This window comes from Hydractinia symbiolongicarpus, chromosome 8 (assembly GCF_029227915.1).
Source record: "Hydractinia symbiolongicarpus strain clone_291-10 chromosome 8, HSymV2.1, whole genome shotgun sequence".
In the NCBI taxonomy this organism is placed as follows: Eukaryota; Metazoa; Cnidaria; class Hydrozoa; order Anthoathecata; family Hydractiniidae; genus Hydractinia; species Hydractinia symbiolongicarpus.
Genome location: NC_079882.1, coordinates 22,754,538 through 22,778,642, shown reverse-complemented (window position 1 = coordinate 22,778,642; position 24,105 = coordinate 22,754,538). Strand labels below are relative to the sequence as shown.

The following is a 24,105-nucleotide window of genomic DNA, read 5'->3' as shown; positions in this document are numbered from 1 at the left end:
TTCGTGAAATCAGGGAATTCCACAGGGATATGGGAGTCCGTACTCATATACAGATCCTGATGCTCCAAATTGGTTACACCAAGTGGCAATTCACCCCTATTACTTTTATACTTTGCAGAATGGTTGTATTGATAAATGTTCATCTTTTGTTTTAAAACAAACGGAGCAACTGTACATCACTGATATCCATAAGCCTACTATATTTTAGAAATACTTTGGCCAAAACACTCGCATTGCCTTGAAATCGATAAGTATTAGGCCCGGATGGTTGAATTTATACAGCGACAACGACACTCCGATCAGGAAATTGGGACCTGATCAGAGGGTGACTCGCATCTCTATTGTGAATGGTTTGTACAAAATCGAGGAGATGGTGACCATTGTCAACAGCCAGGCGGAGGACAAGATTAAGCTTTTTGTATTGAAAAATGGGTACTGCAGACTCCCTGTCACTGATGGGTACTCGGTGGTGATTCATCGACCATTGCAGGAGCTCCTAGGCCTACCTTACGACCTTAGTAATAGGTATTATATGAAGGGCGACTATGATGCAGTTTTTCTATTACTACTTCGAAGGTATTCCTAGTTGTTAATTTAATCCCTAAAGCAAAAATGGCAAATGCCCCCCCCCCCCTTACAACCCAAACTGTAGGCACATTTTTTGCTTGTATTTTCTTGGCGTATATTTTATTACTCATTCCTTTTTTTTCTTCTTCTTTTTTAGCTATAGCTGGCCTAACTTATTGCTTTTTTGATTGTTGCTCATTTTACTTTAAGCGCTTTTTATCCTAGGCAACATTAAATTTTTTTATGTTCGCTGTTGTTGGTACCTAGCTACCTCTGGCTAAAAGGTAAAAGTAGCCTAGTGCAGTTTATCTACAACAAACATCTTAATTACCAATTCTGATGGTAAATACAGTTATGTAGCTACATTGTTTATCAATGTTTTAAAAATTATTTGCTGAGCGATTGTTAAGACGGGGTAACGACATGCTGTTTCCTGTGCCTTTATTTAAATCGATGTTATACGCACGTGCAACATGGTTTACCTGCACTAATTGCTTAGCCCATTGTTACGATTAATCATTTTGAAACTGTAAGGGAAATTTATTTCGCAAAATATAACAATATCTATTTGTATCTAATGAATGCAACATGACTTAGTTTATAAAATATCGATAGTTTTTTCCCTCTTTTAAGCCACACGAAATGCGATGTGTTATAGGTAACATCAGGCTTTTATTTTTTCTCCTAGCCAACCTGTCCGTACTTCTGAGAAATTTGAGGTATTCCCAGCTGATTTAACAAAAGCAAAAGTTAAGGTCCGGAGTTAAGTTCCAAAATGCTCGGTGAGACTGTACTACGGTGTACTGTAAGCAGAACATATTAACATGTATGTCATAGAGCATAAGATTTTGCCTATAACTAATTTTTGTCCTTTTTAGGTTGATTTTAAGAGCCAAACAACAATCAATGGAATTGCTATTCAAGGTGATCCAGTTGTAGCAAGAAATTTCATCACAGAATTCAGGCTAGATTTTTCAATTAATGGAATGAAGTGGAATCCCTTTCAAAACGGCAAGGTAAATTTGTGCTCCTTTGAAACGCATTGAAAAATTATTAAATTGTTTAGAAAGTTATGTGACGCACTTGCCTTTCTCTCAAATATATCGTGTTCCGCACATTCATCCCAACAACACGCTCACTAAGATAATTCCAATGTACACTGACCTATTAAAATTTTTACTACTAATACAATTATTACAAGTTATTTTTCTTAAAATGCCATTTTTAATATGCGTACTACTAATATAACGCTCTAAAATTAAGGATTAAAATTTGCGATGTAATAATTGTCTTTAAAGTTCACACTGACAGACCTGATCTGCTTCCATAAAAAGAAGTCCTTGTTATTTTTTTTTTCTTTTCTAATTTTATGAAATACAAGTTTTTATGCGTTTCTTACATTATTAAGCGCGGAATGTCATATAAGGTCAGTATTGACTTACATTTGTCACAGTGTCACACATTTGCCGAACGAAAGGTGGCTAAACGTAAAAATAGTAAGAAACTTTAATGTGATTGTCACGAGTCAATGATTGCACACATTTTATCAAAATATTACATGTTAAAGATTAAACTAGCAAGAAATCTAATAGTTAAATATCGTGACGAACATATTCCTAACTTTAGAACTTTCACAGAACAAATTCGTAAATAAAGTGAAACTTTTTATTCGCCACATAACTTGTTAGTTTTTTCAATGTTTGCTTACGCTGTTAACGAGCGAACCAAATCACAAAAAAATATTCTTATTAACCGCGAAAGAACCTTTTAAGTTTTAAGAGGTATTAACGACAATTATAATATACGGTCTCCGCGTAATAGGATTGGGGTTTTTTAAATGTTTTTTAGGAAATACCGCGGAGACCTAGTCGTTCCTTATACACACAGCTATGGAAAATCTTGTCGAAATGTTGCGACAAAGAAATATAGATATAAACACAATTATTTGTTTGTCCCCATAGTACTTATTTGATCAGATTTTAGAATTGAAAACTCTACATTCGACACTTGATATCTCGAACTCCGTTATCGCGAACTTACGCTCTGTGGAACTATTTTTCCGATCTTTTTTAGATCACTTTAGCGTTATCTCGAACTATTACCTTATTTTTGCAACAAAACATTTGATTTTATAAAAATTTCGATTGATAAAGCAAAAGCAGTCGTGCACGTACATCCCGCACACATGGTTAAACCCAACAAATCCCCGACCATCCATTACCATGCAGTGTTGAGTCATGGAATTCAAGGGTAAGTCCCTAAAGTACCGTGCTTATATCCATGCATAACGAGGTAAAGTTCCTATCATATAGCAAATGAGTAAAAAAAGTTCTAGCGCATCTAGTAGGGGAATTCCCCAGCATAGTGATGACGTCATCACAAATCAACGCATGCGCAGCAAAGAGGTGAATAAACTGCGTTAGTTTTTGACCGTGATGAAATCCTCTGACGGTGTTGAAAATTCAATAAAGAAGATGCTACAATTTAAGAATGAGATTGTCAACCCTAAATTATTCTACTCGTTTACTGCTACCTTTACGGACATCAGTGATATCAACGTGGACTATCTAACAGTGTCAGATCCCATTCCTTCCAATGAAGGTAAGGATAATCCGTATATAGTAGGTTACCATTTACGATACCTCGTGATTGGCTTCAGGGTAAAAACACCAAAAATCTGGTCCCCACATGGAGTCAATGCAGTACCGGCGATGAGTCTTGATTTTGAAGAGTACCCTGATTGGGTTGCAAAGTATTGTCAAATCTGGTCAAGATCGAGGAGTTGATATCTGAGCAATTGACGACAGAGCCTGTGAAAAAGGACCGTTACGTGAACGCCGAGCTTAAATACTACAATGACGCGATCACGACCAAATTCCCTGGTATGCCAGTAACCTGTGATGATCCCTGCCAAGTCAGTGCCATCCTGGCTATTTCATCGGTGTATGTACAAGGTAAAAACTACTTACCCTCCGGTACATTTGGTGGAATGTCGATATAAGGACTTACTATTATTATTATTATTATTATTATTATTATTATTATTATTATTATTATTATTATTATTATTATTATTATTATTATTATTATTATTATTATTATTATTATTATTATTATTATTATTATTATTATTATTATTATTATTATTATTATTATTATTATTATTATTATTATTATTATTATTATTATTATTATTATTATTATTATTATTATTATTATTATTATTATTATTATTATTATTATTATTATTATTATTATTATTATTATTATTATTATTATTATTATTATTATTATTATTATTATTATTATTATTATTATTATTATTATTATTATTAGGATGTTCCTATTTGAAAACAGGATAGCCTGACATCCTATGTATAACGACAACCGGCAGGCGTTGGATCAATTATATTATTGTTGTTGCGCGAAATTTATATTATTGAGATTAGATCCAATAAAAAAAATTATTATTTTATTCCAAACAATATTGATTTCCTCTAACTTAAAAATAGTGATAATAATTGATTCAATAATTATTATTGGTAATACGTTGATCCAATTATTATTTCCAACCGCGGAAACAAATTGCCGTTTGACGATATCGGATAGCCTGCCATCTCTAATTTTTTTCACATATGGCAAGAGAAAATGTTTACTGTATTGGGTATCAGCAGTTTTGCGCCGGAATCGTGGAAAAGTCTTTTGCAAGTCAATAGACAGGGAAAGTCTTTGTTAGCCCCTTGATTATTGTTTTCTTGCGCTTTAGGTCTATGAAACCTATGTTTTTATAAAATTACCGATCAATTATATCTTGTGTATTTTTTAATGCAACGATGCGTTTCCTTTTTATTAGGACGCTGACCCACCCCTGTGTAAAAACCCGCATGAATTTGCCCTTCACATATATATCCCTGCATTTTATGCTTGCTTGTCCGCCTGTCATCATGAACAAAGAAATTACTGATCGGATAGTCTAAAATAACGCAGTGGTGCAACCGTTTCTAACACAGATAGACAACGTATATTATTGTTATAGAGAGGATTTCGGTTTGGCGATTAATGATTTTCCATTTTACTAAGGCCCAGTATAAACGACTTATTTTCAAGTTAAGGAGAGAAAATGTTCCCAAGTACTACAGGAACGAGAAACCGTTCGAAATATTCTGTTCAATTATGAAGACTTCAATTGACAAGATACTTATCCTATTTGGTATGGAAAGTCGCCGCGCCGGAATTATTTACATCAGTAACTGCTGCCTGAGGAGGAGAGGATGAAATTACTTTTTGGAGTAGAAAAAACCTGTACGAACATACTTTGGAGAACAAAAAAAAATCATTTTGCTGGCCACAGCACTGACATAATTATTAGTGTACAATGACGAAATTTACATTTTCACCGGAGGAGATTAATATAAAAGAGTAAATCATTGGGAATTTTTAACCATGGGCTTCTTAGCTTTGCTGGATGTGAGCAAGCTGTTACTGTTTGTAGTTGCTAGCATTACATTTTCTTATCGATAATCGACATTCGTTGTTGGAATTTTATTTCACAGTTTTCATCAAAAAGGTGAAGAGCTAAATTATATTAAAAGTGAAGAAGTTTTAAAACGATGTTAAAATAGCGGAAGGTATAACTAAACATTGAAATTTTAGGGAAATTCCTTTGAATCAATAAGATTGACGCAGTATCAAGTATCAAATAGCATTATCAAAAACAAACTATAAGCATAAATAAACTATAAAGCTATATGTATTATGAAATTCACCCTTTTTTTCTTTGTAGATTTTTCTCTCGTAATTTATTCGAGTGCGCAACTGAACGAAGGTGTACTTCTCGAACAACCCACATGATTCTAGATGAGTCCTCACTCTGTTTTCATCTAAGCTTCCACCTTTAATTAGTTCTTTTCCATGCATTAAAATTAATTTTAAAGCATGTTTCGGAAACAGTGATTTTCGCTTCATGGCACACGGTGGTGTTTTTCGGTACGCAACTTGTCATAAACCTGTCTAGGTGACGCAGTTAGAGTTGGTACAGCTGCGCATTTTTGTTTTACCTCCGACGAACTCACATCATTATTGACAGGAAACACCTCTTTCAGCTCTTTAATCTCTTGTTCTGACCACACTTTTCTTTTGCTTTCTTGTCTAGCTGCTTCGTTTGACTTGTCAGCTTGGAAAAGTTCTTTAACTGCTGTTGACCCAACCAAGGAAGACTTCTCCATATTTCTTAGGAAATAGTGTTCCTCTGCTGTCCTCATGCTGTGTGTCATCAACGTGGCGGCATCTTTTAAATTACAGCTTTCCGATTCTCTTAATGCTGTGCTAACAGACTTCCGAATTATATTTGCTGAAAGATTTTTTGGAGGACATTTATCATTAAAATTACCAACTCTGTCCCACTGAGGATGAAGACGTTTACTAATGTCCTCAGGTGACACTTTCTTTCCTGACCAACTCAAAAATACATACTCGCATTTTGGTGAAGTTTGTGGTCTGGCAAATTTCACGTATGTTGTCAAGAAATCAAATTCTTCTTCATTAAGGATAATTTTAGCTGGGCCATAGGTGTCAAGTGTTTTATGGTCCCAAACATTTATTACACATTTTCCATCAAGCTTCGCTGCCCTATAATATTCATTCATTGTGAGGTTGGCCGTCACACCAGATCAATCACAGCATATAAATAATCTCTTCGGCGCAATACTCCGTCTGAGTTAGATTATATCCTATGTCTTCCTTTAAAAGTTTTAGTATGGCTTCACCCTTTTTTGCTCCCTTGTTACTGTTAAGGTATCTTCCTACTTGCTCCTGATCAATGAGCATTTCTCGGTCGTCTGTCATCTGCTCAAATTTTACCAATTTCTCTTGCACTTTAAAAATTTTTCTCCACTACCGCAATTTTGAAATAAACGTTGTAATGTCTTGATGACTGCTGTTCATTACTTCTTTTTCCTCAGCGATAAAAATTTGCAAAAGTCTATTAGACTATATAAATACTTTTTGATACTGGTTGTTTTTTTCCGTTTCTTGACAGTGCTTTGTAATGTATTTATCCCGAAAATCATTACCTCCATTTCTAAAAACGACGCTTAGGTCATCCTTTACTTCCATAACACGAAATATACGTCGTATTTCAATCGCAGTCAGGTAAACTGCCCTACGTTTTCTCTGTCTATCAGGGCCGATCCTATAACATATGAAGTCTGTAACCAAAGTTTTCACGTTACTAGCAAGGTTATATATTACAGATTCGTTCTTTTCATCAACAGGCTCAAATTCACTTTCCTCACTTTCACTTTCCTTACCAAAAGAACTAGATTCGTTTGTGGTGTTGCATGCAGTGTTTTCAACAACGATCATTATTCACTGGAATCTGAACAGATTGCACGAAACATTCCTCTACGTCATTTTCGTTCGCCTTTTGTTGTAACTGTTTAATAGGTGCAGTTGAAGTTGATACAGTGCTTTCCAATGTTCTATTTAAAAATACTTTGCCTTGTATAAAAGGGGCGTCTACCTTGGGTGCCTGTTTCAGCAAATGATAATATAAAGGACCTTTTGGGATATTGTGTTGTTTCATGACGTGATCAGGTAGGTTTGTCCTCACCATCATGCAATTTTTAACAAAACACATTCTCTTGCGATGATAGTTCGGAGTTTTTTTATCAATTTTACTTAATTTTTCGTTGCCTGTTATTGGTGTGCTACTAAAAAACTGACTAGAGGCTGGTGCAGCACTTTCCCAGCTCCACTTATGCTTTTGCCTTAAATGTCTTGTGATGTAAGTCTGTTCAACATCACACACAGGGCATTTAAACTTTCGATTGGTCCTTCTTCACTACCTGTTTTATTCTGTTCTCTCTTTTTTCTTCTTTTGACCCAAGCAGCAGCTCAATATTGTTATGAGTATAAGATTTACTTGAATCGTCATAAACCTTGGTATTACAAAAAACGATTTGAGAATTCTTCTTAGTGGTATCTTCGTTAGAGTTTCTAGCCTGCAATTTTCCTTTCTTTGAATCAGTAACTGCAAAGTCAACCTAGATATTGATGACATTATTATTTTAAGACTTGTCAAGCACCCATACCAACGTCTTTAATAAGCGACTATAGGAAAGGCGCAATCTTCAATAAGCGTCATAATTTTCTGAGTACACATTTTTTTCGCTCCTGACCATTATGATTCGATTGGATTGACTTACAAGTGAATTTTTGGTTACCGTAATGCTTCGAATATATTGTCCTCTTCCCTCGAATAGACGCTCTCCTTTTCAGTCATTTTTCAAATAAACGCCCCCTCTACTAGACACCCCCTCTAACATAAGCCCCTCCCTCATAAGGGGGCGTTTACTCGAGACGATAGTAAAAGTATATGAAAAAATCAATAACTGTTATCGTTTTGGTATTTTATTTGAAATGAAATTTTATTGGTTCTATTCTAATATAAAAATTTCATAAATACAACTAAATACAATCTCTCATATTTGATACATCGGTAAAATAAGGAAATTTTCTATAAATAACAGCTGCTGCATCCCGTTTCAATATGGAACCAAAGCGTGTGAGAGAATGGAAAAATGATATTAAGCAAATTAACTTAACAAAATTGAACAAGCTAGGTCTTGAAGGTGGAGGGAGAAAATGCGTAGATGAAAATTGGACGCAGTAGCCGCTTTTTGTTTTTTTTAATTTTTCTTGAACTTCTAAACTGAGCTTCAAAGGCTTTAAATAATTAGAACTTTTCCGCCATGGTAAATACTTTCCTTTATCACCGTAATCGTATCGAAGCTCTTCGTTTACGTCGACATCTTTACTTGCGACTAAGCATATCTGTGGCATTTCACCATCATGCTTTATTACCATTCGACAGTTCGAAAAACATTGCGGTGAGTCGTTGACGTATCTTGCCATGCAGTTAGAATTTGTCGCATTGACGCAAAGTTTATTATTTTTGTCAGAGAAATAAAAAAGGTATCTGGATGAAATATTTTCTCCGTACTCTTTTGCGAGATCATCTGCTTCCGTCGCACTAACTAAACTTCCTTTGTAGCTGAGCAAAGCATCTCCGTTTTTGAACCACTTTGTTGCAAAGACACCATAGCCTGATAAAAAGAATTAAAAAATTAGTAAACAGCTTCTATACCAGATCAATAGATATAATCTTGCGTATCATAATTCCTCAATTTTGTAGATATTTGCTAAAAATAATAAACTTAATCGACTGCCTGAGGTTGATCCGTCACCAGTCGGTTAGGGCGCAATATTTTCCTCGATATCATTCCGATTTTTTCGTATGGTGTGAAATTTTCGTGCCATTTTATCTATTGTTTTCGCGGTCAAAACAACGGTACTCTTTGGATTAGAGAAGTCATTTTCACTCACTCAGCATGAATGTTTGAGATAAATATTTCCATCAGTTGCTACCTAGGGACGATTTCTCGTCGATGATGATTAGTTGTTATCGGCGAAAGTAACACAGTTGGGCAAGTTCACGCGTGTCGGTTGCTATTGATTGACATATTAACTCATTCTATTTAAACAAAGGCGGTCGCATATAGTTACTAGTACCGTGACACCGTATTAGTAACTATATTGATACTTTTGATATTTATATTTAGCGCCATAATTGAGCCTTTTATTAGAGCGCGATTTTGTTAAAAAAATTAAAAATTTATGCGCCTTTTTAATAAGATATAGCGTTTATTTGGTGCATTGTTTGCTTGGCTGAAAATTAAAAAAAATCCACAAAATCCTTAACGTCCTTGGCGTGAATAAGAGATAAAAAAATAAGGCTTAATTATAGAACTCCAACGACGAAAATCATTGTTATATCAAAACATTCGAAACAGATACACGGGTCTTTTAAAGAATGGGCGTGGCATACCACCGACTGGAAAGTTTTTAAACTTTTTTGGGTCGGCTACTAATTGTTACTAAGTTAAAGTATGTCCGAAGGTCATTTCCCCCTCCTTTCCCTCTTCCCATCTCCTGTCTGACCTGAATAATGTTAAAGAAAAAATCAAATATTAAATACTCACCGATTACTGTGTCGATTTGATGCAAAGTAAATCCGTGGCCATCTTCAAGGGCTTCCTCCCAATCGCGTACCAAAAATCGATTATCCTGCATGAACATGAATTATTATGTTTTTTACTTTTCCATATAAAGCCTAGAACATTTTCAACATACCTTTGGTATTTTATATTCCTTTTATTTTCAAGGTTACCTCTGTGTAATTTTACAGACTTTAAAAACTGGATGATGACACAATGGTTACTTAGATGTATATAATTTTATTACCTTTTTCCACTTAGGAGGTTTTGAGGTAAACAACCAAAGATCATATTAAAATACCTTGTGTATCAATGTAATGTGCAGTAAAAGTATATAATAGTAACTCTTGGAGCAACATATATTGCGGGAGTAAATTCCTACACACGGGTGAGAACGCAGTGACTTTGGGTTGGTAATTATTTGCATAATTAGAATGTAAGATATTATAACTTACACGGTTTCTGAGTGTATATGCTTTCTTTTCAGTATCCATTGTGTTCGTTTACAAAGTCAAGGTGATAAAAGAAGAAGATGCAGAGTAATTATTTGGGTTGACAGGCTAATCCGTTGAACTTTCCAGAGCCTGAGATTTTTTCGCGGATTGTTGTTATATCTCGGCAAACTCGTACCCAGACTGATAAACTTTAATCTTAATAATAAAATCGGATAGTCTGACATCTTCACGCACATTGCTCTTTTGACTCGACAAACTCGTACCCAGACTGATAAACTTTAATCTTATTAATAAAATCGGATAGCTTGGCATCTTCACGCAAATTGCTCTTTTGACTCGACAAATTCGTACCCAGACTGATAAACTTTTAATCTTAATAATAAAATCGGATAGCCTGGCATCTTCACGCAAATTGCTCTTTTGACTCGACAAACTCGTACCCAAACTGATAAACTTTTAATCTTAATAATAAAATCGGATAGTCTGACATCTTCACGCACATTGCTCTTTTGACTCGACAAACTCGTACCCAGACTGATAAACTTTTAATCTTAATAATAAAATCGGATAGTCTGACATCTTCACGCACATTGCTCTTTTGACTCGACAAACTCGTACCCAGACTGATAAACTTTAATCTTATTAATAAAATCGGATAGCTTGGCATCTTCACGCAAATTGCTCTTTTGACTCGACAAATTCGTACCCAGACTGATAAACTTTTAATCTTATTAATAAAATCGGATAGCCTTGGCATCTTCACGCAAATTGCTCTTTTGACTCGATAAACTCGTACCCAAACTGATAAACTTTTAATCTTAATAATAAAATCGGATAGTCTGACATCTTCACGCACATTCCTCATTTGACTCGACAAACTCGTACCCAGACTGATAAACTTTAATCTTATTAATAAAATCGGATAGCTTGGCATCTTCACGCAAATTGCTCTTTTGACTCGACAAATTCGTACCCAGACTGATAAACTTTTAATCTTAATAATAAAATCGGATAGCCTTGGCATCTTCACGCAAATTGCTCTTTTGACTCGACAAACTCGTACCCAAACTGATAAACTTTAATCTTATTAATAAAATCGGATAGCTTGGCATCTTCACGCAAATTGCTCTTTTGACTCGACAAATTCGTACCCAGACTGATAAACTTTTAATCTTAATAATAAAATCGGATAGCCTGGCATCTTCACGCAAATTGCTCTTTTGACTCCACAAACTCGTACCCAGACTGATAAACTTTTAATCTTAATAATAAAATCGGATAGCCTGGCATCTTCACGCAAATTGCTCTTTTGACTCGACAAACTCGTACCCAAACTGATAAACTTTTAATCTTAATAATAAAATCGGATAGTCTGACATCTTCACGCACATTGCTCATTTGACTCGACAAACTCGTACCCAGACTGATAAACTTTTAATCTTAATAATAAAATCGGATAGTCTGACATCTTCACGCACATTGCTCTTTTGACTCGACAAACTCGTACCCAGACTGATAAACTTTAATCTTATTAATAAAATCGGATAGCCTGGCATCTTCACGCAAATTGCTCTTTTGACTCGACAAATTCGTACCCAGACTGATAAACTATTAATCTTAATAATAAAATCGGATAGCCTGGCATCTTCACGCAAATTGCTCTTTTGACTCGACAAACACGTACCCAGACTGATAAAGTTTTAATCTTAATAATAAAATCGGATAGTCTGACATCTTCACGCACATTGCTCTTTTGACTCGACAAACTCGTACCCAGACTGATGAACTTTTAATCTTAATAATAAAATCGGATAGTCTGACATCTTCACGCACATTGCTCTTTTGACTCGACAAACTCGTACCCAGACTGATAAACTTTTAATCTTAATAATAAAATCGGATAGCCTGGCATCTTCACGCAAATTGCTCTTTTGACTCCACAAACTCGTACCCAGACTGATAAACTTTTAATCTTAATAATAAAATCGGATAGTCTGACATCTTCACGCACATTGCTCTTTTGACTCGACAAACTCGTACCCAGACTGATAAACTTTTAATCTTAATAATAAAATCGGATAGTCTGACATCTTCCCGCACATTGCTCTTTTGACTCGACAAACTCGTACCCAGACTGATAAAATTTTAATTTTAATAATAAAATCGGATAGTCTGACATCTTCACGCACATTGTTCTTTTGACTCGACAAACTCGTACCCAGACTGATAAACTTTTAATCTTAATAATAAAATCGGATAGCCTGGCATCTACACGCACATTGTTCTTTTGACTCGACAAATTCGTACCCAGACTGATAAACTTTTAATCTTAATAATAAAATCGAATAGCTTGACATCTTTTGCCACATTAATCTTATATCTCCACATCAGATTCACTAAGATTAAAATTCGGGCAATGGCTTTAATGTCCCACTATAAAGTATAATTTATAAATCCCCCGGTACAGGTTAAAAGCCTCACAGACTTTCTGTGCTCTCAGGCTATGCATCTTACAAATAAATGCACACGTAGACACACAAAGACACAAAATACTTCTTACTCAAAAATACTGTGCTTTCACTTTACTTCTAAAACGTTGATGATGGTAATGTACTTTCAAAATATCAATAATATTTAATTTTACGCCAATATCGTGATCACTGTTTGCCTTTTATAAACATCCCCCAATATCAATTACAATTTTTCACTACGCTGTCGTTGGGTCATCTAAAGTATCTGGTCAAGTTTTATTGTTTTTCATCATATAGTAGTTTTAACATTTAATCCTTTTATTGTATATATCGATCGTTATTTATGAGTATATAAAGTTTGTAATTATAAATTTGTAACTTGGTTTGGTGGTCATTTTTACCTATTAGATATTATCCTATCGAAATGGTCTCCAGTCTATTAGGACAAATAAATAAATGAATATTTACTTACTTACTTAATTCAGGATAGTCTGGTATTTACACTAAATTCCCTTTTAATCTTAATACTAAAATCGGATAGCCTGACATATTTTTTAATATTTCTCTCATAACTCAACAAACTCGGTACACAGACCTACAATGTTTTATTATTTCTAACAGATTTGTGTTTCCATTATCAAAAAGTGAAGAAGAGCCCTGGGGAGGAGGTTGACATTTTGTGTTGTGATTAGCAGTATGATTTTACTAATTTTGCGTTAACGCGGCGAGTTGCCGTAATTGATCACCGCGGTTAAAATAGAAAATAAAATATGATAATGCTATGGCCGCGAATTTTGCAAACTAGAGACTTTTGATTTCGATGATTGAATTTGTTTCATCTACAAATATTGAGAAAATATTATAGTTGTTTATATCTAGGTCTCAATATTTTGTATAGCTACATTATATGTTATTTAACTATTATATGTTTCGCTACTGCGGTTATCATTTTGCGTGACAAACAGACGTATACAGCTATTATAAAGAAGCAGGGGAGCTTTAAACGCCGGGATCAGCCACAAGTAGCTGTGTGACACTTCGTGGAACGCCCAGTAAAGTACTTAATAAGACCCGCAGAGTTGAGCGCTTCAGTATAGGAATGAAGTAAAGCACACACAAAATTATGGTGTTTTATTCTCCCACAATTTTAGCTGAAATAAAAACACAGTTTACAACCCGTTGGTACACCGTCATGGAAAAAACAGTTGACCAACCTTTTATATTTTTCAGAATATACTCAAAGCTGAGCAGTTAGGTAAAAAAAGAGGTAAAAAATGCCGCGCATAAAATTTATCGCAACTTCGGTTAAATAGAAACACAGGAAATAGCCTGTCGTTAACAATGGGATGAGCGCTTGGTACAGGTATACTGTCTCGAACATGCTATATGCAAAATATATACCATTTTCCAAAAAATTATATCCTAACAGCCCGTCGTTGCTCCGTCTAGCTAAAAAATCACTCAGCAATTTTTCTTTGTGGAATATATTTTCATGACTGTTATAAAAGTTGTAGTTACTTAACGTGGCTACGTGCCTCAGCTTTTCACATGCCTACATGCCTTAATTTTTGTGTGATAATTCTTTTTGTTGGATACTCCTCGTTGTTGCTAAAGATTCCAGTAGTAGGCGTTGTTAGTCTACTCTGAGTCAATGGAAAATCACGTGTTTTTTGTTGTTGTTGATACTTCAATGGGACCTTCACAATCTTTTTAAAAGCCTTGAACAGCAAAATTTCAACGCCTTAATTTTAAAAGGATTCATCTTTCGCAAAAATTATTTCCCTTAATTTCCCAATTATTTCGAATCGTGAAGGTTTATTAATGAAATCCCAATTACCGCAGAAGCACTAGGGCACGTAAGTACATAAAGTACGTTGCGAAAATAAGGCGCGTAGACACATAAAGCACGTAACCACGAGGGCACGTAAGGCACGTAATTTAGCAGACCCTGTACATGGCTAGAGAACGAGATGATATACAATCCCGATCGATATTAATACTTTTTTTCCGGTCCTTTTAGTCATCGCAATCTCTTGTAGGCAAAATTATGTTATACATCTGGAACTCCGTTATCTCAAATTTTCGTTTTGTGGAACTATTTTTCCGGTCCTTTCAGCTCACAGGACGTATATTTATAACAGTATTTTTTACTGATATACTCATCCTGTATATAAATTCAGAAATAAAAATAATAATAATAATAATCATTTTATTACGAACTGGATATAGCCTAGAGAAAGCAGAGTAATACTTTAAGCTTTTTTGGAAAGAAGTAAGTTTAGTAACAATCACATACTACTATCAATATATATATATATATATATTTCTTTTTTCTGTTCCTCGTTTTCGGCTAAACGAGTATTTTATCTCGAACTTCAGAAGGTCTTCGACGCTCGATAACTCGACTATCCTTTATCTCAAACTTTCGACGTCCTAAACTTTTTTATCAGTTCCCTGAGAGTTTGGGTCGACCGTATTTATTTTAACACGTGGTATTAAGAAGAAAAAAAGTACAAAAGGAGATCGACAAACCTGACACCACCACTTTCAAACCAAAATGGCCTTCGTTACATGTTTTCGTTTTTTTCTTTTTCTTTTGATTCTACCTTAATTCTGTAAACAAAATCCGCAAAAATCGCGTTCTGCGGAAATTTTCCGAAATAAAGCTGCGGCGCATCTTTTTCGAACAAAATACGACTATTATTAAAGAGACTAGTCGTTAGCCCGTGGAAAAATCCACATGTCCGTCCGTCCTTTAAATTTACCAATCCCGACACATTGGATAAAATTTATCGCATTTGATATTCGTGTTTCCGTAGCACGATTTTCTAACTCAGCGGAGCGTTTGAGCAGAGACAGACAAATTACGGCTAGACTAGTCAGTCCTCAACACAATGTTTTCGTGTGGACAGACAGACCCTTATTAAGATAGGGAGCATAGACTTACAGCCTTTGATCTGAAAAGTAATAGTCACCATGAATTGAATTGTAGTCTGTAATAAAAGGCATTAAACATATTCGTAACATGTCGGGATCACCATTTAACCTAAAAATATGCTGACAAGCTTAACTGATCTGAAAGTTTTTTAGAAATTATGCACTGGCACTAAACAAATAATTTTGTTACATTAGTTGTATATATTCTGTTTGTACTCAAATTATTCATTTTTGATTTTTACGAATTAGAGCCCCGGAATCTCAATCATTACGATATGATCACCACGCTTTAACTGATGGAATTTTTTGTCCGTATTTTATATACATGTTGACCATTTCAGTTAAGTGCAAAGAAGTTATTTCATATTAAAAGAAATTCCGTAATGCTACATCTGGTGTGCGTCACCGAGTAACATAGTTTCATTTTTGTCAGGCAACCCAAAATTCTCTGTTTACACGTCCTTGCCACGCCAAAAAATTGCATTACATTGCGTTGTAAAAACATAAATAAAAGTGCCAATTTTCCGAAATTTTAAAGACGTACAAACTGTCTAACAAACTAAAGTTTTACACAAAAATCTTCAAATATAGCTACTGAAATTCACAAAACTAAAAAGCATTAAAGAAATCAAAAATCTACTGTTTCTTAGACTGTTTTGGTTTCGCCATCATTATTTTTCACTCGCTAGAAGTCGTAGTTTTTTCTTGACGTCACGTGGTTTATGCTTACCGAACACGGCGTCCTTTTAAGAAAAATTTAGGTTAGGCAGAGAAATCTTATAATTTTTACAACCCTGGGTTTTGGGTTGTGAAACGGTCCCGACTCTGGTACAGACCTGTTCAACTGGTCTGTACCAGAGTGATGCTCGTATCACCGTCTGAATGTTAGAAAAAATACAGATGCCCTGCTTGATTTTTTCACAAACTCGTAGCCAGACCGATAACATGTTAATCTTAGTAATAAAGGTGGATAGCGTAACATCTTTTCACGCATTGATTCTATATCTCTGCAGAAGAGTCGTGCCCAGACATTATGAATTCTATTTTAAATAACTCCTTTGGTGCATTACTCTTATAACTTGACAAACTCGTACCCAGACCGACGACATTTTAATCCTAGTAATAAATTCGGATAGCCTGACATTTTTTCGCACATTGCTTATATATCTCAGTAAACTCGTACCCCAACCGACATAATTCAATTTTAAGTAATAAATTCGGATAGCCTGACATCTTTTCGCATATTACTCTTATAACTCGACAAACTCGTACCCAGACCGACGATATTTTAATCCTAGTAATAAATTCGGATAGCCTGACATTTTTTCGCACATTGCTTATATATCTCAGTAAACTCGTACCCCAACCGACATAATTCAATTTTAAGTAATAAATTCGGATAGCCTGACATCTTTTCGCATATTAATCTTACAACTCGACACACTCGTACCCAGACCGATAACATTTTCAACTCACCAATAAATTCGGATAGCCCGCTATGTTTTTGCACATTGCTTTTATAACTCAGCAAACTCGTACCCTGACTGTTTTGCTAATATAATTGAAAACTAGTACCCAGGCTGACATTGTTTCAATCTCTGTAATAAAACGCCAGTTCCGTGTGTCTGTCTGTCATTTTTGCAAAGTGGATTATTATATTCACTACTTTCTTTGATAAAGTCTATAAAACATCACCTATAAATTTGTTCTGTAAAGTACTAAACTTTGATGTTAACATAATGTTGACGTCAAAGGAAAGTATATTAATTAATGAAGCAATTACATTCCACCTAAAACTTTAAGGCCAAATAACTTGGAAATTTTTCACCGCGTGGGTAACTAAGGACCACCTTGGAGCAATTTGGGTAAGTTTCCCAAGCCTGGGTCCCCAATCCGTTTCGGAAGAGACGGGTCGATGACGTCATCAGAAAATATACAAATTTCTTAAAATAATTTTTTGCATATTTGTTCGTTTTTGCTGAGGTCAGCAAAATGTTTAAACCCTCATATCTCCTTAAGTGTTTGTCCAAAACAAATGATCCTATACATTATTTAAATCAGCTATTCAAGCTCTACACCATAAAGGCAACAAGTAAACAAATTTCCAAGAAAAAACATTTTGTCTCTTGACAGATCCTAGCTGACGTCATCAAAATTTAAATAACGGTCCCATTTTCGTTATCCTGTCTAAGTGGATTTTTCCACAGGCTTTATCGACTAGTTCAAATACTAATTTTAGACCTTCTTGTTTTTTAATGATGTTGGAAGACCTGCAAAATTTTGTATATAGTCTGTATATTATATTACAGAGGCCTGTATATTATTATACAGACCACTGCTTTTAACAAACAATAAAAAGTTCTATCGGGAGTGTGATATAAAGATAAATAATCATTCCGTTACAGTGATAAAAGTTCAATAAACTATAAAAATATTGTAAGAGTTTTTTCTTTATTCTCTTCTTCTTTTGCAGATATGACTTTCTCGTAAAACAGCATTAAGTTTTTCTAAAATATAAAATCATCTATCAAAATCTGGACAAAACTAAACACTATGCAGTGACGCACTTTGTATGTTTCATGGTGTCATATAAAAGAGTTTTGATAAATTAGCGTGTTGTAATATATTTATACGTTATACATACCTTGAACCTATAAATTAGATCCATTTCTTTAAATTTATAAATTACATCGGTATACTTGTGCTGTCATTAGAGAGCTTCAATTTACACTAAGGTGCCACCATTTACCTGGATACATAAACATGTGCTAAAAAATCACATTGAAATGTGATTAAACATTGTTTTTAACTACTCCACAAAGCAGTTTGTGTACACTCTTACACAGGTGCAGTAGGTGAAAAAAAAGTTACTCCATACCTGAAATATCGATAATCCCCAGATTGCACATATTCTTGCCTTTTTCATTTCAGTGCTTCCCATCAGGTAATATTATGAACTCTAAAGTGAAATTGTTTAGAAATATGAGAGGTTTAAAAAAATTTTTAACCATGCTTTCACAGAAAATTGCCCACAATTAAGGACACTATCAATCCAATTTAACAATTTAATTTTCAAATTGTCAGTTTTCTTAATCATTGCTTAGTGTGATATATACAACTACCTTTTTGCTCATTAAAAGAAAACATGCATCCAATTTTTAGATAAACAGTGTTGATGAGAAAATTTGAAAAATTAGATTGATCGTGTAATACTCCGAAGTTTTGTGAAGAAACACTGCTACACCTACACATACAATAATAGGAAAGATACGCATAAAGAATTTCAGAAATTACTTATACACACTTTTTTGTAATAAATCATTTTTTAAGAATATATATATATATATATATATATATAAGCAATTTATAAGTATTTGTAAGTTCTTGTTAGATTATCTAGGTAGAATTTTCCAGACACTTTTCAAATATTTGCAATAATTTTTTTACAATGCACTACAAGAATATGTTAAAAAAATAATTCGAAATAAGAAAATTCTAGCAGTTTTCCAAGTGAAAGGACAAAAAAATTTCAAACTTAAACAATTACTAATAAAACCTTAACAAAACACCCTGCTTTTCTACCAGTAGAAGAAATAGTACTAGCAGACCCTATATTATGCGTAATCAAAGCTTATCAAGGTCTATAATTACTGGACAAACTTTCCATAATTTATAAACAGACACAAAATGATAATATTTTAACAATATCTACAAAGTTTCTGTTACTGTTTTACTGTCACAGTATATACAAATTGTTTTGACAAAGTAAAACATTTTATCACTTAAATTACAACTGAGTTAAAACTTTTATCCCAAAGTAAAAGAAATTAAGAATGTAGTAAAAAAATTGACAAGAAGAATTCTCAAAAAAATTAAGAATATTTTGCCTATGCTTAGTTTAAATATATCTGGAACTTCATCGCAAACTGCGTTTTGACAAGCTTTAGAATAATCTCTTTTTCACAATTAAACGATATAGGTCATATATGTGATTGAGCATCCTGAGACTCATTTCCTAAACATGAATATATATCAAAAATATAACTTCAGCAAACAGACAAATAGTGAACTATTTTTCTTATGTGGTGCTTTAGGAGCATTGTAACAGAATTAGTGTAACAGAATTAGTTTAGAAATTTAGGCATATTTAAAGAGGCAGACAAGATAACTGGCACATGATAGTCAAAGCCCTGAATAACATATTATCGTAATTATATTTATTGTGAATCATATAGCTATAGTTTCAAAAGTATGAAATGATTTAAGATAATGCTTAGCTAGCTATCTAGATTCGTGGATGTGCAGGTTAGAATTTTCTAATTTTTCCAGATCAGTCATGAAAAAGAACAGCTAGCTAAAGCTACAGAGCACACCTTTCGACTTGCTAACCTTGTTTAATAAAGTTAAATTTCTCTAAAGCACAGGGCTGTGCTATCTAGCTACAGACAAGAGGGTCATTATTAGCTATATATTTATTTTTTAAACAATTGTCAAGTTATCACAACACCAGGCACCTATAAAGTTACACACTCAAACTAACATAGCAATAAGTCTTGTATTTTTAACTTCAATGTAGCTAGCTATATATATTTAATAGTACCATAACAACAACTCAATATGTATGTTTAGATAATCACGTAATTAGGACTAATACAGCTATTAGTTTAGAAAAACTTTAGTCTCCGTATAACCTATATGATTAGCTAGCTAATCATATAGGTTATACTTAGCTTATTAAACAAGCATCCTCTTACAGAGATGGTCCGCCAGACTGTCAACCATTATTAAACAGGAAGATGCTTTATCCAAAATGCCATTCCGTGGTTGAAAATTTTAAAATTAACTCTTATTTAAAATACTTCGGCATTAAATATGGCTTCCTTTAGACGCACTTATTACCCAGATCCCGATTTACCAAGATTTTATTGGTAGTTGAGCAGCAGCGTCATTAAACTGCTCTTGCTCCATTGGTAATGACAGATGGATCGTATTCAGGGAACTCTTCAACCACAGACGTCGCATGATTTTCTTCTTTTAGAGAGACAAATGTTGATTATGGATGAGAACTTTTTTCTTTAGCAGCCAAACCGACTCTTCCCGAAAACGCCGATTTTTTTGGTTTTGGTTTTGGGAGAGGTTGGAATTTTTTACTTAAATATGTTGATCCTATAACTTTTGGTCTTTCCACAACCAAATTGTCACCTAAACAAACCGTGTAGTTATCAGCCGGGACAGAACTTCGTACCAAAAAGGTTTTTTCCAACAATCACAAAAGGAGTTCAGGACCAAAGGATTTGTTGGGATGACTCCTTATTCTTGATATCTTCGAAGAGAATCTTGTGATTTTTTAAATTAATACCTAAAAAATTAAGTTGGTAACACACACAAAGATTTTCTTTTTTAAAGAAGACTAATGGTTTTTTTTTTGGTCAAACGATCAATCTTTTTTATTCTTTATAATATCCAAGAATAATAAAAAAAAACTTTGACAATTTACCATCTAGATTTTCATTATTCGTTTTATTTATTTCGATTATTGAACAATGATTACAGTTCGAAAGGTTTTATTATTTTAGTTGAAAACTTCAACGGTATACAAAATCTCAAAAACACGTGCGTGTGCCTCCAGGCTTTTTCCGCGAATTCCTGCTAAATGCGCACCCAATGCATTTTCGGTATACGCAACAACACGTCATACTTGAATGATGATTATTTATTCTAATAATAATTTAAATTTAAAACCACGGAATCGCATTTTGGATAAAGCATCTTCCTATTAAACACAAGTGGAAATGTTAACGGCGGCCGACAAGGATGGCAGGCTATCCTATGAAGATGGCAGGCTATCCTATGAAGATGGCAGGCTATCCTATGAGATGGCAGGCTATCCTACGAGATGGCAGGCTATCCTATGAAGATGGCAGGCTATCCGAAAAAGATGTCAGGCTATCCTAAATCCAATTAGGAACATCCTTATTATTATTATTATTATTATTATTATTATTATTATTATTATTATTATTATTATTATTATTATTATTATTATTATTATTATTATTAATATTATTATTATTATTATTATTATTATTATTATTTATTATTATTATTATTATTATTATTATTATTATTATTATTATTATTATTATTATTATTATTATTATTATTATTATTATTATTATTATTATTATTATTATTATTATTATTATTATTATTATTATTATTATTATTATTATTATTATTATTATTATTATTATTATTATTATTATTATTATTATTATTATTATTATTATTATTATTATTATTATTATTATTATTATTATTATTATTATTATTATTATTATTATTCTTATTGTTATTGTTATTGTTATTGTTATTGTTATTGTTATTGTTATTGTTATTGTTATTGTTATTGTTATTGTTATTGTTATTGTTATTGTTATTGTTATTGTTATTGTTATTGTTATTGTTATTGTTATTGTTATTGTTATTGTTATTGTTATTGTTATTATTATTATTATTATTATTATTATTATTATTATTATTATTATTATTATTATTATTATTATTATTATTATTATTATTATTGTTATTATTATTGTTCTGCTCTTTGAGATATTGCTCCATTTCCCCAATCTTTTCAAGCCTAAAGATCTGGCTTTCCTCGGGTATATCATCACTTTGTGCAGGCGCACTCGGCAAACTAGGATACCGTTTGCTGATATCGCACATCTTTAGTCTATAAGCAAATGCATCGTAAGGCCTGTGAACGAAACGTTCTTCTCATGATGGTACTCGTCCATCAACATAAACTCCAAACCATCCGTCTAGCCCTTCAATGGTAGGTAAACAGGGGTATCAAAACTCCAGGTCAGCTTGTCCCCCAAGTGTTTAGCTCCTTGGTGGGAAGCAGGGCCAGAATTTTCGACTTTTACCGCTAAGTAGGCAGTCGTCTTCATCCAACTGAGGACAAACAAGGCGTAGTCGATTATAGACGTCGGTCTTGTAGACTGCATCGTAGTCACCACTCGTATAGTACTTTTTTGCGGTGTCATAGGGTAGGACTGAGAGCTTTTGCACTGGTCTATGAATCACCACCGTGTACCCGTCACTGAAACTAAGTCTACAGAGTTCATTTTTCAGGACAAACAGTTTGATCTTGTCCTTTGCCTGGCTATTGACGATACTCGCAATATCCTCTACCTTGTACAGACCGTTCGTAATAGCGATCCGAGTCACCCTTACCTTACGGATGGTATAGTCATTGTTGTTGTACACGTTCAGCCATACATAAGCACTGCATTAGACATCTCTGCTAAGCACCTAACGGTCTCCGTACCCCTTCAACTCGATCTTTATCCTGGTCGTATCCTGGCAAGAATGAAGGTACCCATGCCGTATGACGATGGGTTTGAACAGTACAAAAATCCCTACTCAACCTCTGGATACGCGCAAGTGTGTAGCGAATACGGTGCAGATCCCAATAGTCTGTACAAATAAAGGCTGTCATGTCGTCATTGACAAATGGTAGATAGTGGCCACAGGTCGATGGTGATTGGGCAAAGGTTATCAGTCCGACATGTCAAGGTATGACTCCTGAAGTTCTGAACAAACTAAGCGAGAGTATCAAGGTTTACGTGGTCCTGTTGCTGGGATCGCAGGCAGGGGCAAAAGCATGACTAATCGGATCTAATGCCGACAACTACACAGCAAGACAAATCCTATTACAAAAGTTTGAGGCCTTGATACAACGTCAGGAGATTGTAGGACATGATATCACAGAATTTCAGAAGGTGCTGCAACATGCCCGAAGCCCAGTCAATTTGGCCGTCATGCCAAGCGTTGACCTGCTTCCTTGCAACATGAATTTGCATATCGGTGAAATTGAAGGGTATAACAACAACATTTTGATCGCACCTGCCAACGTAAATGTGGGGGTTTACGTAAACAAGTTGATGTGAATAACAACGTAAACAGGTTGATTTGAATAACAATTCTATTGCGAGGCATACGGAGAGGGTTATCAAACCACCTGCAAAGCATGTCACACCTCCTAAGCATACCACGCCACCTATACATATCACACCACCTAAGCATACCACGCCACCTATACATACTGACCTCCTAAGCATACCACACCTCCCATACCTCCCAAGCATGCTACGAAACATACCATACAGGATATACCATATACACCTCCCAGGCATGCCATACCACCCAAACATGCTACGCCTCCTATACATCCTCCCTAACAAAGGGAACCCACACAAAACCAACATCAGGATAACAGGGGTAGGACTCATCATTGCCTACATATGGCTTAAAAAATAGGGCTATTTCCTCTTTCCAACATATAGCACGGCAAAACCATCAACAGATGCGATGGCCATGTACAGGTGCTTAGCCGCATACTCGACGATAGCCGACTCTACCCTGAAAAAGAACGAGATTACAGTACCAATAATACCTGGCAACGCAGCACCTGCCTTACTTGCCAGATATTAAAGGAAGTTTCCAAGCCTTTCAAGCTACTTCACTACAAACCCTTTTCCACCATCTCCAGCTGCACTTTCTCCTAAAGCACCCGCTGCATCAGAACCCTCCGTAACGGAGAGCACAATA

The 24,105-nt window shown here is 34.4% G+C and overlaps 1 protein-coding gene and 1 long non-coding RNA gene across 3 annotated transcripts in view; one reads left to right on the top strand and one right to left on the bottom strand.

The window, feature by feature from the left end:
• Positions 1-24,105, top strand: part of LOC130655621 (receptor-type tyrosine-protein phosphatase F-like) — a 148,029-nt gene that overhangs the window by 28,800 nt on the left and 95,124 nt on the right. For both annotated transcript variants that reach the window (XM_057458394.1, XM_057458395.1), the window contains exon 5: positions 1,446-1,583. In XM_057458394.1, the coding sequence (XP_057314377.1) occupies positions 1,446-1,583 (138 nt within the window). The remainder of the gene's footprint in view (positions 1-1,445; positions 1,584-24,105) is intronic.
• Positions 17,854-18,661, bottom strand: LOC130655629 (uncharacterized). The gene is made up of 3 exons (XR_008984707.1): positions 18,365-18,661; positions 18,131-18,254; positions 17,854-17,993 (listed from the first exon to the last, which is right to left on the bottom strand). It is a non-coding gene; the product is annotated as an uncharacterized LOC130655629 (long non-coding RNA).